Source organism: Triturus cristatus, chromosome 6, assembly GCF_964204655.1.
Source record: "Triturus cristatus chromosome 6, aTriCri1.1, whole genome shotgun sequence".
NCBI classification, from domain to species: Eukaryota; Metazoa; Chordata; class Amphibia; order Caudata; family Salamandridae; genus Triturus; species Triturus cristatus.
This window is the reverse complement of record NC_140589.1, coordinates 980,785,569-980,801,300: the sequence shown is the minus strand read 5'-3', so window position 1 is coordinate 980,801,300 and position 15,732 is coordinate 980,785,569. Positions and strand designations below refer to the sequence as shown.

The window sequence follows — 15,732 nt, the reverse complement described above, 5'->3', positions numbered from 1 at the left end:
AGTCGCACACAATTCCAACAGATAGATATGGAGCCAGGTTTTTGCCAGAGACCAGAGTCCAGCAGGATGGGTATAAGAAAATACACATTCTGCAGGTCCAAGGCAGCATCCAGTCACTTTGATCCAGGGCACACAGTACCTGGGCCAGCACAAGCATGTTGAATTTGTCCTTCCTTAGGAAGGAATTCAGATGGCAAATATCTAAGAAAGTCCTCAATCCTCCTTCAGCATGAGGAAATTATGGGAGCAAGAATCTGCCCTACTTCTGAGTCCAGATATCTCCCACTGGCTTCTTTAGAAAGTCAAATTTACAGCATTTGAATTAGAAAGGACACATCAGAGAGTCAGGAGGAAGTTGTGGTGGGCGGAAAAGGTAGGGAGCAGCCACGCTGAATGATTTAGAGGACCTAACTATTGGATGTGATGGATCACCACCCTGGAAGAAAGTGCTTGGTCCTGCCTCCCACAGGGTGGTTGTGCACCACTAATGGTAAGCAAAAGTGGCTTGAAGGCTATTGCTGCAGGGGAAGGGGACTGAGAGGACTGATACCGATAGTAGCCTGTGTTTTGCCTGCCAGATTCAAGTCCTCCTGAAAGGCGTGGTGTGTCTGCAGTGGGGGCTGAGGAGACTGGTGTTGTCTGTACGACAACCTCCTGGAGAAGCCTTGGAATTTCCTGAACTGATGAGTAAACTGTTTGACAGTAGCAAAAGACCCGGAGAGCATCCTGTGGTCCTACTCTCCTAAGAGCATCTTAAAGCAGATTCAGAATTTTCCCTGTTTAGGCGTGCATCGAAAGGCATTTAAATAAGGGAGACCTGTATGTCTTCTGAGAAACCTTTGGATTGCTTCCACACATGGCAGCAGAAAACCACACTTTTGCCAACCTCTCACCACAGAAAATAAATGCTATCAAGGCCACACTAATCATGTGTTTGGCCACATTTAGGCTACCTTGAATGATCTGAGCCAATGAGTTCCTAAATTCTTCTGTTACCACCAGCAAGAGCTCACTGGCTATGTCCCAGAGGATGTACATGCACGGGCCCAATCAGCAAATAGCATTGACCAACCTCAAAGTGAGGCTAGCCGATGAAAACATGTGATTTCAAAATGCCTCAATCCTCTATGATTCTATAGTGGGTGTGGCTGAAGGGGGTTCACAGGGAGTGCAGCGGGTTTCAACTTGTTGGTGGAAGCTTGACCACCAGTCTCTCTGGATTAAGATGCTCTGTTATGAAATCTGGGTCACCGGGAGCCAGTCTTTGGTGTCTGCTCATCTGCTGATTCACCAGTTAGCAAGACCAGGGCTTAGAGCAAGTGCCCACTAAGTTATGACTGGGGCATTCATTAAACGGAAGCGAGGACTCCGATGAGATTGCCTCAGATTACAGAACTTCTGTGAGGACATTTGTCTTGACTTCTAAAGAAAGCAGTTGTGTGTCCAAGACCCCTGACACTTCTCAAATCACCACAACAAAGGAGGCACTCTTCTCTGTTGGGGACCCAAAAGGCAACTCTAACCCTGTATTAGGGGGAAGTACCAAATCCACTGGCCTCTTATGAGTCTATGTAAAGACTCTCATCATCATATTAGGGTGGCAAATCATCTCCATCCCCACCACCATCATTTCTGATTGATTGCTCTGGTTGGAACCTAAAAGTCAGTGAAGCCTCTGAGGACACATAAGCGGTAGTGGAAGCATAGGATCAGACTTAAGTAGTGTGGGGAACTAGTTGCATCGGTAGTGGATTTGGAGTGTGGCCCTGGTCAGGGTCGAGTTGACACTGGGTCACGTTCAGACATAAGCATTGGTATCAGATTATTCTCCTGTGTTGGCAATTTCCTCACTGGCGTCGATGAGAGAGGGAAATAACATGGGTCTCTGGGTCGGTGAGGAAATCTGCACCAGGGTCAGTGCTGAATTGGAGATGGTGCTGGGGACAGATCTGGCAACAGTAATCAGATTAAGGGCCCCTGCAGATGTTAAATATATGCAGCATGGACTCCTCAGTGGCCAGGCCTCGACCTGCTGTGGCGCCTCTGGTAGCTCGGGAACTTGGGACACATTGGGATCAATTGCAATATTAGTCCCTTAATCAAAGCTCAAAAGTGAGATAGGATGGCACCTTTTTGCCCTCACGACTTCCCTTTTGACAGAGATTTGTCGGATGGGGTCGAGTCCCACTTCACCTTTTACATTTCTGCTTGGACTTTGACTTCGGCCATGAAGAAGGCTTCTCACAGGAGTAGCCTCAGTAGCTGGAGCATGTCCAGGCTGTCAACATGGAGTGAGAGATGGACTTACACGATGTCTCTGACTTTGCCTGTGCTCGACAACATACAGCTGCGTGATCCTGGATCACCTTTAGGTGCATGAGGGTATATTGCTTGCACCACCTGGAGTTGTACCCTTAACCTAAACAACAAAGACACATGATAGACCTCACGTGGGTCCCTGACTGACATCTACTTTCTACAGTCACACTATGGTTTGTACTGAAGCCGGAGGTTTTAGTAGGGGACATCATTCCATTTTACATTGGAAATCATTTTGGAAGTTGTCGAAAAACAGAAAAAAATGGTATCGAAACTCCGGATCCGCATTTGAAGGTGCAAAAAGAAAGGAAAGGCATTGGCAAACAGGGATGGTGTTTATATTCAGCTCTGCTCAATCACTTACTGGGGTGGAACAAAGCCAATGCAGAGCTGCATGGCGCCACCAAATGGAGTGCAAGTGCAGAGTTATGAAAAGTTTGCTGATCCAGTCGTGCACCTGATACATATTCTCTGCAATTTTGAAGTATCCATCAGAAACATCTAGAATATCTATACTACTGCAGAATCTCTCACTCTTATCCCTTATGCCAGATCACTCAGGTTCATAATTTACCAAAATTTACCTACAGTTCTCCACACCCTTAAATGTGCAGAAACTGCCTTTTTTCAAATTCAGCTCCTCAGAACTTTCAAACCATCCCTTTCTTAATCAGACTTCAAATTTGTTGTTCAAGAATATGGTCACCAGGTCGTGGTAAAGTACTAGCTCAAATGCTATACAGCTACCCGTTCTCCCATCAGAGCCATCCTTCTCAATGCAGTCTACCATGTCAAAGGTGGCAGTCAGTCGGACCATGTACATGTTGAGCATTTTATCTGATCTCTCTCTAGTTTTGTGCCCCAGTATTGAAGTTGAGCCTATTCTGTATGCAGGTTTGGACAGCTGGTCTTCCCCGCAAAGCCAAATTAACACTTGACTATATATTAGAGGCTGTTGTTACTAGGTCATATCAAGGGTGCACATTTCCTGTGACACACCATGAGTTGAATAATATAGTGATATGCATTATCTATCTTCAAATCAATGTACATAACAGAAATGCGAAATGATGTGTGGTTTTGTCCCCATTCTCATGTTGTGCTATAGAAATTGGATCTGAATAGAAGTTACTCCCTTACGAAACCCACACTGTGATTGGTTTTAATGACATCATAGCCTTCTGAGCTGACTTGATTGAATCAGAACTTTCCCTTCGCGAATCCTCACACTCCTCTAGGGTGTTTCTTAGCCCTTTACATCAAAATCAAGCACTTATGGTTAATAAAACCTTCAGGCGTTCATATAACCAAGAAAGGGGAAATATTTCATGACTTGACATGATCCCAAATGTATTGTGTTTGGTTCAGTGTGATAGGGTACATTCAGCACAGCAGACTTCAATGCCAAACTAAATGACGTAAACAGTTAGAGGTTATGCCAAAAATATAAGCTTAATCTTGGTCTCATTCTTAAGTGATGAATGCTAAAATGTTTATGGAGTCATTAAGATTTTGGAGGGAACAGAAACCTCTAATTAGCAGAGGAAACTTAATACGAATATACTCTACCAGCTGAATTTCCTCTGTCATTGGGATAGTATTGTAGAGGAAAATCAGCCTGTAGATATACTCCATACATTGACAAATTGGAGTATTTTAAGTTCTTACTAAAGTCTGTATGAGACCCTGTGAGAAGTTGGCCTGGCATATGCTGGTGACTAGTTATAGTGGCCACCTTGCACCAGTCCAATTCGACTCTTATGGCAGATAGGTTTAAGACAACCTTTTAAAGAAAGCTATCCTAGTGGTAGCTGTGGAGAGCAGCCTTCAGGCTAAGTCTCAGAGGAATGTAAAGCAGCTTGTTTTACCTTATAATCTCTTGAATTACCAAATGAAGGGGCACCACACAGGTATATATATCAAATATATATGTATGTATTACTAGACACACTCTATTATTCTCTTTATGAGATTAGAAGCCAGGTACACATTCAAAAGTCAACGTTTCACAATAAATTAAGCAGAAATATGGCTGGAGCCCTAGGGGCGTACCAGACCATTTACTAAAAAAATGGTATAAGAATGTCGACTTGCAAAATGACAAGGCCTAGGGCCTGGGGAGTCACTGGGGCTTCACTACTGCAGTGTTAGCAGGTAAGTAACAGGCCCACGGGAGACGCGTGCAGTGTGTGAACACAGCCGTGGGTTTCCCATTGATTACAATGGTGTAAGTAGCGGTTTGATTTTTAAAGTTTTAGGGTACTTCAAGGAAGTCTAAAAGCAAGCCACTTACAAGGTAAGTACTTCGAGGGCCAACACACACTAGGGCACCGGAGTGCACAAGTTACCTCACCCAGGGAAGCCGGGTGCATAGGTGTCTTTTGGTGTCAGGTCACGTCGCTGTTTTCTATGGAGACCAAAGAAGACTTGCTGCTTGCGTCGACTGAGGAAGTGTCCGGTGGAATCCAAGGGTGGATTCAAGATGCGGAAGACCTGAAAATTGAAGGGACAGTGTTCAAAGTCCCTTGCCAGTGACCGGTGGCCAGGAAGATGGATGACCACAGATGTCGGGTGATTTCAGGTCGTCGATGGTGTTTTGACTCTTCGCTCACGAGGTCCAGGAAGGATCGACGATGACCAGCAGCTGGATTCGGAGTGTCTCACAAAGTCTGCAGCTGACTGCTGTATTGGCAACTGGATTGGAGCCAACAAGCCTTGGCAACTGCAAGTCTTGTGTAGACTGAAGAAAGTCGATGGCGCAGACCAGCAAGGTCCAAGGGACTCACTCTGCAAGGGTAAATGAGGGCAGGCCTGGAGCAATCAGGAGAGCCCTTTGAGTTGATAAGAAAGTCTTCGGGGGACCCACTAGCCAACAGGCAAGTGATCACGAAGACGCCTCTTCAGGAAATGCTTCACAGGAGCCCACGGTCACTCGGGATAGGGTAGGCCTCTGATTGTCGCTGCAAAACCTGCTGGAGGCTTGGGCCACAAATGGTCCAAAGCACAAGTTCATAGAATGTTGTGAAAGAATTGCACTTGACAATAGTGCACGGTCCCCGGGTATTGCTGTTCCTCGTCACTCGTGGGGACCACTCACCACAGCTTTGCTGGAGACTCACAATGGCTGTCGAGAAGTCAGGAAATCTACTTTTGGGGCAGCTGCAACTTTGAACTCTGGCGGGAACGGGAAAGTTTGCAACTGTTGATTAAGGTTTTTGGTGCCTGCCAAGCAGGGAGTCACTCCTTGACTCTAAGGGAGATTCTTCTGTCTTTTTGCAATGGCAAAGTTTGCTATCTTAAAGTGAAGATAGGGGAGGGACTAGCTCTATGACCACTCCTCTCGGAGGGTCAGGGTAGGGGGTGGTTACACCCACTTCCCTTTGTCCAGTTTCATGCCAAAGCAGGGACAGGTAGCCGCTGAACCAGTTTGAGCTGGCATATGCACAGAGAGGCCTACTGCTCCCCCAGTGCAGGACTTCAAAGCCCTCTAGGAGTGCACCCACCCAGCTCCAATACACTATATCCTGCCTGGAAGGTGGTGACACCTCCCTGTGACAGGATGCCTTTTGTTGGGCTTCCTCCACTGCGAGTTTCAGTCAGCAGCAGGAGGGCAGCCCAGTGTCTGTGCTGGTGGCATCCAGGGCTCTATAGGATTTCTATCATTTTACATGTCATCCCCTCTAGAAGGGTGGGATCATGCTCCCACATCATGGACTGATGTGGGGGTATGATTCCAGGTTGTTTGACACCAAACACAACATGTTTTGATGCAATCATTCCATAGTTAGCATTCTAATGCACTTAAGAGTTTATGGTTTAACCGCATCCACAAACAGCCATAGAGAATAGACTCTGGTAGCTGCAGAGGGGCCCTGCTCATGCAGAGGCACCCCCTCATATTGTAGACATTGCACCCTGCCCTCAGGATTGATAGGGCCTGCCATAGGGGTGGCTGATAGGTTTATATGTGTGTGTATGGTGAGATATAGAAACCTATATCTCTGTGAGGAGTGCTAACACTACCTCACCCAGGCTGCAGTAGCAAGCCTGTGGTGTCAGATTTAGTCTGCTTCCCAGGGGTGGCATAAAACATGCTTCAGCCCCTGGTAGGCCTGTGAAGTACCTATGCCCTTGGTACCTAGTGTACCATATACTAGGGGCTCATAAGGTACCACAATATACAATCACTAGTGCATCTAGTATGCACACCAGTCATTTAAGGGAATAAGCAGATAGGCTGGGGTCCTGGATAGCAGGATCCCAGCCAGATTAGTCAAAAACCATTCAAACACCAGGAAAAAAGTGGGGGCAACGATGCAGTTAAATTCCACCTTCCTACAGACCCTTAGTTGCAAAACCTCATTCAGTAAGTTTGCAGCCACTGGGATACATAGGCAACACAGTTCTACGTATGCAAGATGTAATTCATTATTAAAATAACACAATAGAATTGTAGTCGCTGAAAGTAACCCTCTGCACTAATATTAGACTGGAGAAGAAGACTGGTGGCAAAGAGTTTGTAATCCTGAGTTTAAAGCCCATTTCTTAACAATGGTTTTGCTAGAGGGGGGCTGACGGGGCCTGTGCCCCAGCACTGTTTGTCCTGTGCCCTCCACTGCAGCTGCTGAATGTGCCAAGAGGCAGTACAAAAACAATTTCCCAGAATAACTAAAAGTTTTATGTCGCATGCTAAAGACAAGATTAGACCCCTAGTCTCCAGGTTCCAAGATAAACAATGTTTACACATAAAGTTACATATTGAGTGTGTAGTGTATTCCTAGCAGAGCAACAATTATAAAGCACGAGCTTCTAAAAATGTATATTTTTCACCAGTGAAGTTATGGCCTAACTTGATCCTACCATTATGATTAGCCCTCGGATATTCAGAAGAGATAATAGTCAGAAGTCTCAATAAATAGATATTTCAAGTAAACACAGGCATGGGAGGTGGACAGAATCTAGGAAAAAAATGAATTAGCATAAAAAGTAGAGAAGGTTGACTTCCCTTTATATCTTTTTACTTCATATTTACGATTGTAATTATTTTAAATAATCCAACAACAAAACTTTACTTACTTACTTACAGGAAGGTAATACCACTAAACGTTTCTTGAAAAATTGCATAAACTACAGGTTTAAACAAAACGTTTTTTGAAATTTCTGACCACAGTATAAAAAGCTTAAGTTGTATTAAATTGGCAGAATACCAGCACATACTTTCACATTTATTATAAATTTGGAAGCATTAACATAACTGGCTTGACAGATACCTATTTAGTGAGTAGAGAGAGACAGGTAAACCTGTGAACAAATCACTGATGCATTTATATCTTCATAATACACTTGGACATATGATTGCACTAATTAATAAATGTGCATTGACAGCATAATCAGTAGTCCACATAGTCTAGCTTATAGGTGTGCATGGTGCATAGCTGGCTCTTCAGTTTTCTGAACCGCAATTAAGCTGCTATCATCAATGTGATAGCTTTCTATTTTCTGCATCCTGTAAAGGAACCAGATTCTTCTATACTGCAGCACCTCTAATCTCCAAGCGATGCCTGTAGTTCAAGTGATATTATGGACTACAACCCCTAGGTCAGAAGATTACAGATATGGCAGCCTTGCATACAAGGATGTCATTCAATCAGTTCATGAAATATGCTATTAGTTGTCAGCACGCCTTGCACATTCCTCAGGTCAGCAATTTGATGAAAAACAAGAATTATATCCGGTTCAGAAGCACGGCTAATATAACTTCTGAGCATCCTCTTCCTAAGCTAAAGATTTTCACATTATTAGAAGACCATATTATGTAACATTAAACTCCCAACTTATTATGGAAAATGTCAAGTCCAATGCACGGCAGGACATGCGTTAAATGATACCAAAAAAACAGAACTTACTTTCCGATTTTGGCGCTTTAGGACTTTTCCCTGAAATGAAAAATAGGAGAAAGTGAAATAAAGGAGCAAATACAGAGGATTTATGACAAGACTAGAGGCTAACATTATTGCAACCTCCTTTAGTGTCACTACTCAAAGCAGCCCCTTTAAAGAATATAGAACTTTAATAAAATTCCAAAGTCAACACAAAGCCAGAACGCCCGGCCATCTTCCTTCTTTTTTGCTGTTGCTCACAGAGATAAGTACTTTCTCTTCCTGTTTCTGAATGTAAAGCTGGTGACGTATTTAGGATTTAGGTAGAAGTATCGTATGACAGTATTGGTTATGATTGGTGTTATTAATTGATGAGTGTGGCGGTATGGAGTATGTTATTTATTGAATGATTTTGAATGCAACGTTAAAATCAGGTTTGATGTGAATGGCTGAGACATTTGGGATTTGTTGAGTACATTCCTTAATCGTTTTATTGAGTAATGTTTTGTTTTTAACAGCACTGTGAAGAAGGAGTTAATTTACAGTTTAGAGGGCTCTGTTAGAAGTGCACAGTTTGGGCGTGAGAGGGGAGCAGGTTGTCAGATGAGCCAGACGCTCATTTAGCCTCGTGTGAGACTTGGGCAGTGAGAGCAAGCACAGCGCTGTAGAGAGTCGGTTCGCTGGCCCCTTTAGATTGGGTGCGCAGCTTGTGTCCTTTGTATTTTGCGTTTAGGGATCGAAAGAATTTTGCCTTTGGTGAGGCATGGACGCAAGGACACGGGAGCACAGTTGGGTGAGTCCTGTCTGCTGATGTGCATGTTCAAGCAGTTGCTTTGGCTGAAAGCTCTTGGGAGAAAGTGAAGAAGGACTTCAGTTTAGGCGCAGGAGACTTGCGCAGTGGCAATTTGAGCTCGTTGGGTATGGCATCTATTTATGACCGACTGGGCAGGAAAATCCGTTGACAGCTAGCAGCTGCTATAGTGGTCATTTTCCTGAAGGAGAAGGCCGACAGCAGACAGAACTTGAAGGGCTTGGTGTCATTTATTAGTTGTAAGTTTTTTATGGTTATAAGAGTAGGTTTAATTTGGCATTTGTTATAGTTCTTATTTTAGGTATTTTAAGAAGTAGTCAGAGATTCAGATCAAATTTAGAGGAGTTAGGTAAGAGTTTTTAGGAGTTCGTTTAAGTTTATCTTAGACAGTGTATGTCAGAATTGCATAGTGTAGGTGACCTGAATGTGTCTTTGGAGGATAAGCTAAACAGTGTGCAATATTTTTTAAAGACGGACTCAGATGAAAAGATAGATGATTTGTTACAGGCAAGAGGATTAGCCAGTCAGGAAGAAAGATTCTGGTCAGTTATGAAGAGACTAGTAGCTAAGAGAGACGGTGAGGTGATCAGGAAGTGTAAACATCTTGATATGGATCTGGTTAAACCAAAGAAGAGTAAATCTGCAGTAGCAGACGTAGGAGTTTGTTGCCACACAAAACAAGTATGTGTTGAGAACTGGCAAGGGGACCAGAAAAAGGGTCCAGAAAGGGCTTACATAAAGCTTAAAAGGGAACACAGGTATTCAACTGTCCTATGCGATGACTCATCTGGCAGTGCAGAGGTTGAGCTGAGTTGATCATCAGGTTTTGATTCTGATGAGGGGGATCGTGGCACTGTTTAGTAGTCAGGATAGGTAGAGGAGGTGAAAAGTGATGATGCAGGGTCTCTTATTGATCAACTGCAGAATATATGTTTGACCCAATGCTTTTAAGCAATCCACTTTCCCCTGATTGGTTTCTGGCTCCGCATTAGAATATGTGGCGACATGGCTGTGTAAGCAGGCCCCCAAAGCTGTTAGACTGAGACTATCGTTGGAGTGCCCTAGACCCTAATTTGAGCTATAAAATATCCAAGACACTATTCCTGAATGCAAAGATATTAGCATTCATTGGTAAAGGAGGACAAGGCCCAAGGAATGGTTTGGACAAGGGGCTTTTAATGTGTCAAGATAGGTTATTGGACCTCGTGGGCCCACTAACAAAGATTTTGATATGGCAGAAGATGCTTATATTGTTAAGAAGCCTCTGGATGTTGGGTAGTTAAGAGAGTGGGTCCAGAGGGCTGTGGTCCTTCTTGGGAATGTGAACAGAGCCATATCGGTAGAGAGAAGGAAGAGTATCCTTTTCAAAATAGATATGAAGTTAGTGGAACAGGCCAATAGTGAGGCAGGTCAGTAGGCAAATGGATTGCTTTTTGGGAACACATTTATAAAGGAGATGTCCAAATATGTAGCAGCTTTTAGCTCTTTACAGCACTATCAACGAGAAATTAAAAGGGTCTTTGACCATCATATTTTTGATGTGGATGGGGCTAATGAGAGGTCACTCCCCGGCCATGGGCAGGGCATAGGTAGATCTTCGTTTTCAAGAGGTTACAAGCGCCACCAGTATCAACCTCCTACCAGCCAGGACATTTCTATACCCAGAGACAGAGAGTGAGGTCTAGAGGTAGCCACGGAGACCATCTATCTTGAGGATTAGGTAAGACAAGACCTTTCTGTTATACAGTTAAAATGGGTGGCAGACTTGCTCACTTTTCCACAATTGGGCACTGGTAACAAGAGATCCTTCTAGATATGGTGTTAGGCTATTGTATGGATATTGTAGAGGTACCGGTCCAGAACCAACTTCCAAAAATGATAAGATTCAGTTCAGAGCTGTCAGAATTGGTAAGCAAGGAGGTGGAAGAGATGGAGAGAAAGGGTGAAATTGTGGAAGTGAGCGAACATCTGCAGGTTTCATAAGCAATATTTTTCTAGTGGAAAAGAAGGACAAAGCCATGGAAGTGTGTCTGTCTTCCTTTCTGTATTTCTTCCATCTCTTGGTGTTTTACGAAGGTGCTTTGCCTCATGGTGACATTTTTAAAGGAACAAGAAGTGCGTCTGATAATTTAGATGTCATTCTGATTATGGACCCGGACAGATCAAAGGTAGAGGATCACACAAGATTAGCTGTGATACTTCTGGAGGATCTAGGTTTTGTTGTCAGTCAGAAGTCATGTTTGGGTCCAAGTCAGGAGACTCAATTCTAAGGGTTCTTGGTGAATACAGTGCAGGGCCAATTGAGGTTGCCCAAGGGAAAGTTAAAAAGAAAATGGAAATATATTTGGAACATGTTGAATATGGACATAATATCTTTAAGAATGTTAGCAAGAGTGGTAGGTGTATTGTCTTCTCCGATTCAGTCTATATTTCCAGGACCTTTGATTTAACTGACACAACGGAGGTTGAAGGCCAGTCATTTGAGAAGTGGTTTGAAGTATTCAGTGAAAATTGTGCTAACAAAGGAGGCAAAAGTCGAGCTTGTGTGGTGGTTAGGGACTATGGAGGCTTGGAATGGGAGAGCTATCTTTGGAGAGAGTCCCAAGATGATTACAGAGTCTGATGCGAGTTTGCAGATTGGGGTTCGTGTTGTGGTGCTGTTTCGACAGGAGGAGTATGGTCAGAGAAAGAAGGCTTCATATAAATTGTCTAGAACTTTTGCCAGGTTCCATTGCAATAGGAATTCACAAAAGACAAGGCGCAGTGTTCAGTACTGCTGAAGATGGACAACATATCAGCAATGAGATATGTGAACAAGATGGGTGGTCCTCATTCAAAGGATTTGGCAGATCGAGCAAAGATCTTCTGGGACTATTGTGTGAATCAAAATGTTCCAGTGCAGGCGGAACACATTCCGGAGTTCAAGAATGTGACTTCTGATTGGTATTCAAGGAACTACAGGGACTCCAGCGATTGGACTTCGAACAGAACAGTTTTTCTGAGGTTGGTGGAGATATGGGGGACTTGTCAAGTGTAAATGTTTGCAAGCAGGCTGATTGCCCAGTCAGAGAAGTTTTCAGCTGGCGCCCACATCCGGTGTCAGCAGGAATAGATGCATTCAGGCACAATTGGAGGGCCTCATTTCATATGCCTTTCCTCCATTTTCGATGGTTTCTGGCATGACCTTCATGGAGCTCAGGTGGAAGGAGACATTGGTGTTGGTGACACCGCTTTGGAAGTCTCAGGTCTGTTACCTGATTCCCTGGGAAATGTCTGTAGAATTGCCAGTTCTTTTTCCAGTATTTCAGGAAATGTTGTTGGGTCCTTTAGAAGAGTTTCAGTAGTTGGTAATTCCAGATGAGTTGAGGCTGGTGGTGCAGAAAATTTCAGGCGTTTCTCGGAGGTGTCAGGACTTTCGCCTGAGGCCTAAAATCTTATCTGAGAACCCAGGGCTCCATTCACAAGAAAGATGTATAGATTGGTGTGGCAAAAATGGGTTTGTTGGTGTGTGGAGAGAAATTTTGATCCTGTTTCAGTGGATGTGGTGGAATTGGTTAATTATTTGTCACATTTGTACAAGTCAGGACTGTCGTATAGGACCGTAAATGTGCATAGATGAGCTAGTGCTGCTGGTGATGTATTACTAAATTGTATTAGTGTTGGGCAGGATGTTTTGGTAAGGCTTTTGTGAGGAGTGTAAGGGTTTAAACACTACCAGTTTCAATGTACAGCTCAGTTTGGGATGTGACTATCGTGCTAAACTTTCTAGAGAATTTAGGAAGCAACGCAGATTTGAATTTGAAGGATTTGTCACAGAAACGGACTACATTGTTATGTTTACTGTCTTTTAGGAGAGTGTCTGATGTGAGAGCATTGGATGTTAGTAGCAGGATATTTTACCCTGAAGAGGTTTGTTTTTAGTTGAGTAAGAGGACCGCGACTAATTTGGAAACATTTGTATCCTTATTTTGATGACCATGAGAGGTTATGTGTGGTTCATTTGATTAAGAGTATGAGCAGAGAACTTCTCAGTTAAGATTATTTTCTGAATGTCTGTTGTTGATATCCTTTAGACATCCGCATAAAGCTGTGTCTGCACCTACTCTTACTTAAAGGGTAAAAGAGGTGATGAAAAAGGCTGGCGTGGATGTAAGCTTGCTTGGTGCACATTCTTTGAGGGCTGCATCTTCTTCAAAAGAGTTTATGCTGGGAGGAGCATTGCAAGATATTTTGAAGGGTGCAGACTGGTTGAATGATGAGACTTTCAGGAAGTTTCATTTCAAACTGGTTGTGAGTGCGACTTCTTCTTTACTGGAGAAGCTTTAAACTTGCAGTAATGTCAGCTTCCGGTCTTGCCATAAAATGTAGATTTTCCCAGCTTTGATAGTAAGAAAATCTAGATCCTATTGAAGACACTGAGACTAATATTATCCTTCCCAGTTACCCACCCCATGTTTAATGAAGATATTTTGGGCCTCATGTAGGTAGCGAAATACCGGTCGGTAACGGCCGATTTTCGGTAAATATGCCGTTACCGACCGGTCTTCAGACAAGTGAGATGTAGGAGTCCAAAAACCACTTTTCGGTAAATATGAGGCGGTAAATACCGATTCATATTTACCGAATTCCAAAATACCGAATCAGATTTACCGAATACATAATTAACGATTCGGTAAACATGAAGTGGTAAATATGAAGTGGTAAAAATTAAAATGACATGTAGGAGCACTCGGTAATTAAGAAATCCAGGAAAATCGGTAAATAAGAGTCGGTAATTAACACGGATTGAAAGCAGGTGGTAACCAACAACAGTGCAGCTTAGCAATCCCAAAATGCAACAGCGTGGACACCCTGGCAGCTATGTACGTCATTGCAATGCGCCTACGTCTACAGGCAGCAGGACTGAGGGTTTGGCGACGGAAGGAACGCATCCACAGACAGCGCATCACACTATTCCAGCTGACTGATGCAGAGATACATGAGAGGTACAGGCTACACCCCGAAACCATCATGGACTCAATCAGGGACCCGCACCCACTCCTGGACCAGCCAATAAGAAGGGCGCACGCCATACCTCCACATGTGCAGGTGCTCTGCAGGCCACATCTGCTGGCATCCGGCATTTCTCAGGTGGTGACAGCTGCGGTGGGTGGTGTATCCCAGAGTTGCCTGTCCCGTTCCTGCAGGAATTTCTTCCCCCATTACATTGGCTGCATTGATGGGACACACATCCCACTCTGTCCACCAGCTGACACAGAGCACATCTACAGGATCAGGAAGTCCACCCACTCCATCAATGTGCATACCGAATGGAATGGTATTGTGAATGGTCCCGTGGGTTGCAGAACCAAAAGGTGCGCGTATGCTATTTACAACGAGGTCTGCAAGTTGTCGCACAGTGAGGCGGCTTCCAGACTGAGAGCTATTGACCAAGCAAACATGGAGAAGGCCTAAGCCGTTATAGATATTAGCTCTAGCACTCTCACTTCTAGGATTCATACATGAGACAATAGGCACATGCAAGTACACGGCGCATGCAATGTACAAGCCCCGATTTTGGCGTGCGTCCTACGAGGTATCCCAGTGCCTGTGATTACACCTTCTTTCACTGTGCTTGCAAACGGTATTCATTTAATTATGATTAATGAAGTTTGCTGCGGGATGTGAGTGGTAATCCCGTACATAACTGTCTCGCATGAAGTTGTCTGCTGCAATACTGTTCTTATTCCACCCCCGCATGGGCGGCGGGATGTTTCCATCTGGCCTTCGATTCCAACCTTGAAAGCAGAGTTCAACAAGTGGAGCAGAATAGAGCGCCATTGTCCCACAAAGAGGTGCCTTTGACTTCCCTCGTGAAATATTTGTCCTTCACGTTGCTACTACGCGCACTGAGGAACAGGCGCTTCTGAATACTGACCTCCCCCTGCATTTCGGCTCTTTGATCCAAAGTATTATCAATGCCTCGTCCACGACCGGCCTGGCTCAATTTTTTTTTACATGTGGGGCTCGGGTCTCGTGACCTCTTTCCAAACTATTTTTGGTGTAATTCCGGGATTTGTTCATTCACTGTTCTCGAGCATCTTTGGAGGTGTTCCGCTGCTTCTGGCGCTGGTGGCAGGTGTGCTGCTTTTACTTTTCATACTACGGAATGGCTGCTCCCTCTGTGCCACACGAGCACCTGTCCCGTCTGCATCTTCTTCGTGATAGGATGCTTGACTTCTATGGTACATTGCCATTGGCGACTTTGAGCCTGGCTTATGGATTATCCTTCAGGTATTCCTACTTCACCTGCGTACAACCTGTATTACACTGCCTGGATTGTCCCTTTGAATGGCCTCTGGATTTGTGCTTGACCAACATGGTGTCTCCGGTGCAGGATTTCGATCGACTGATGCGGCCCTTAGTGTCTCACGAGTTGTCCTGTTCTGGTGTCCGGATCATGGCGTGTGGAGCGGCGCATGGTATCCTGGGTAATTGGGACATCTCAGCGGCAGCCTACGACTTCTTGTCCATGAGCTATTTGGAGGAACATTCCGGGTGCCCTCTGATTGTGCTAGAGGCTCCGTTGGTTGGAGAACACGTATGTTCCTTTTCTTTACTCAATTGGATGGCTGAGACTTTTAGTGGCCCTGAAAACGATTGCTTGTTGGAAGCCGTGGCCACATATGCTGCCTATACATTCATGGATTAACTGGATAGTCGTCCATTGCGCCTGTGCTACTG

General features: G+C 44.3%; 1 protein-coding gene across 50 annotated transcripts in view; it reads right to left on the bottom strand.

Annotated features, from left to right (window-relative positions):
* Window positions 1-15,732, bottom strand: part of LOC146820883 (uncharacterized) — a 1,936,624-nt gene that overhangs the window by 154,717 nt on the left and 1,766,175 nt on the right. For all 50 annotated transcript variants that reach the window (XM_085611721.1, XM_085611696.1, XM_085611722.1 and 47 more), the window contains one exon: window positions 8,226-8,255. In XM_085611721.1, the coding sequence (XP_085467847.1) occupies window positions 8,226-8,255 (30 nt within the window). The remainder of the gene's footprint in view (window positions 1-8,225; window positions 8,256-15,732) is intronic.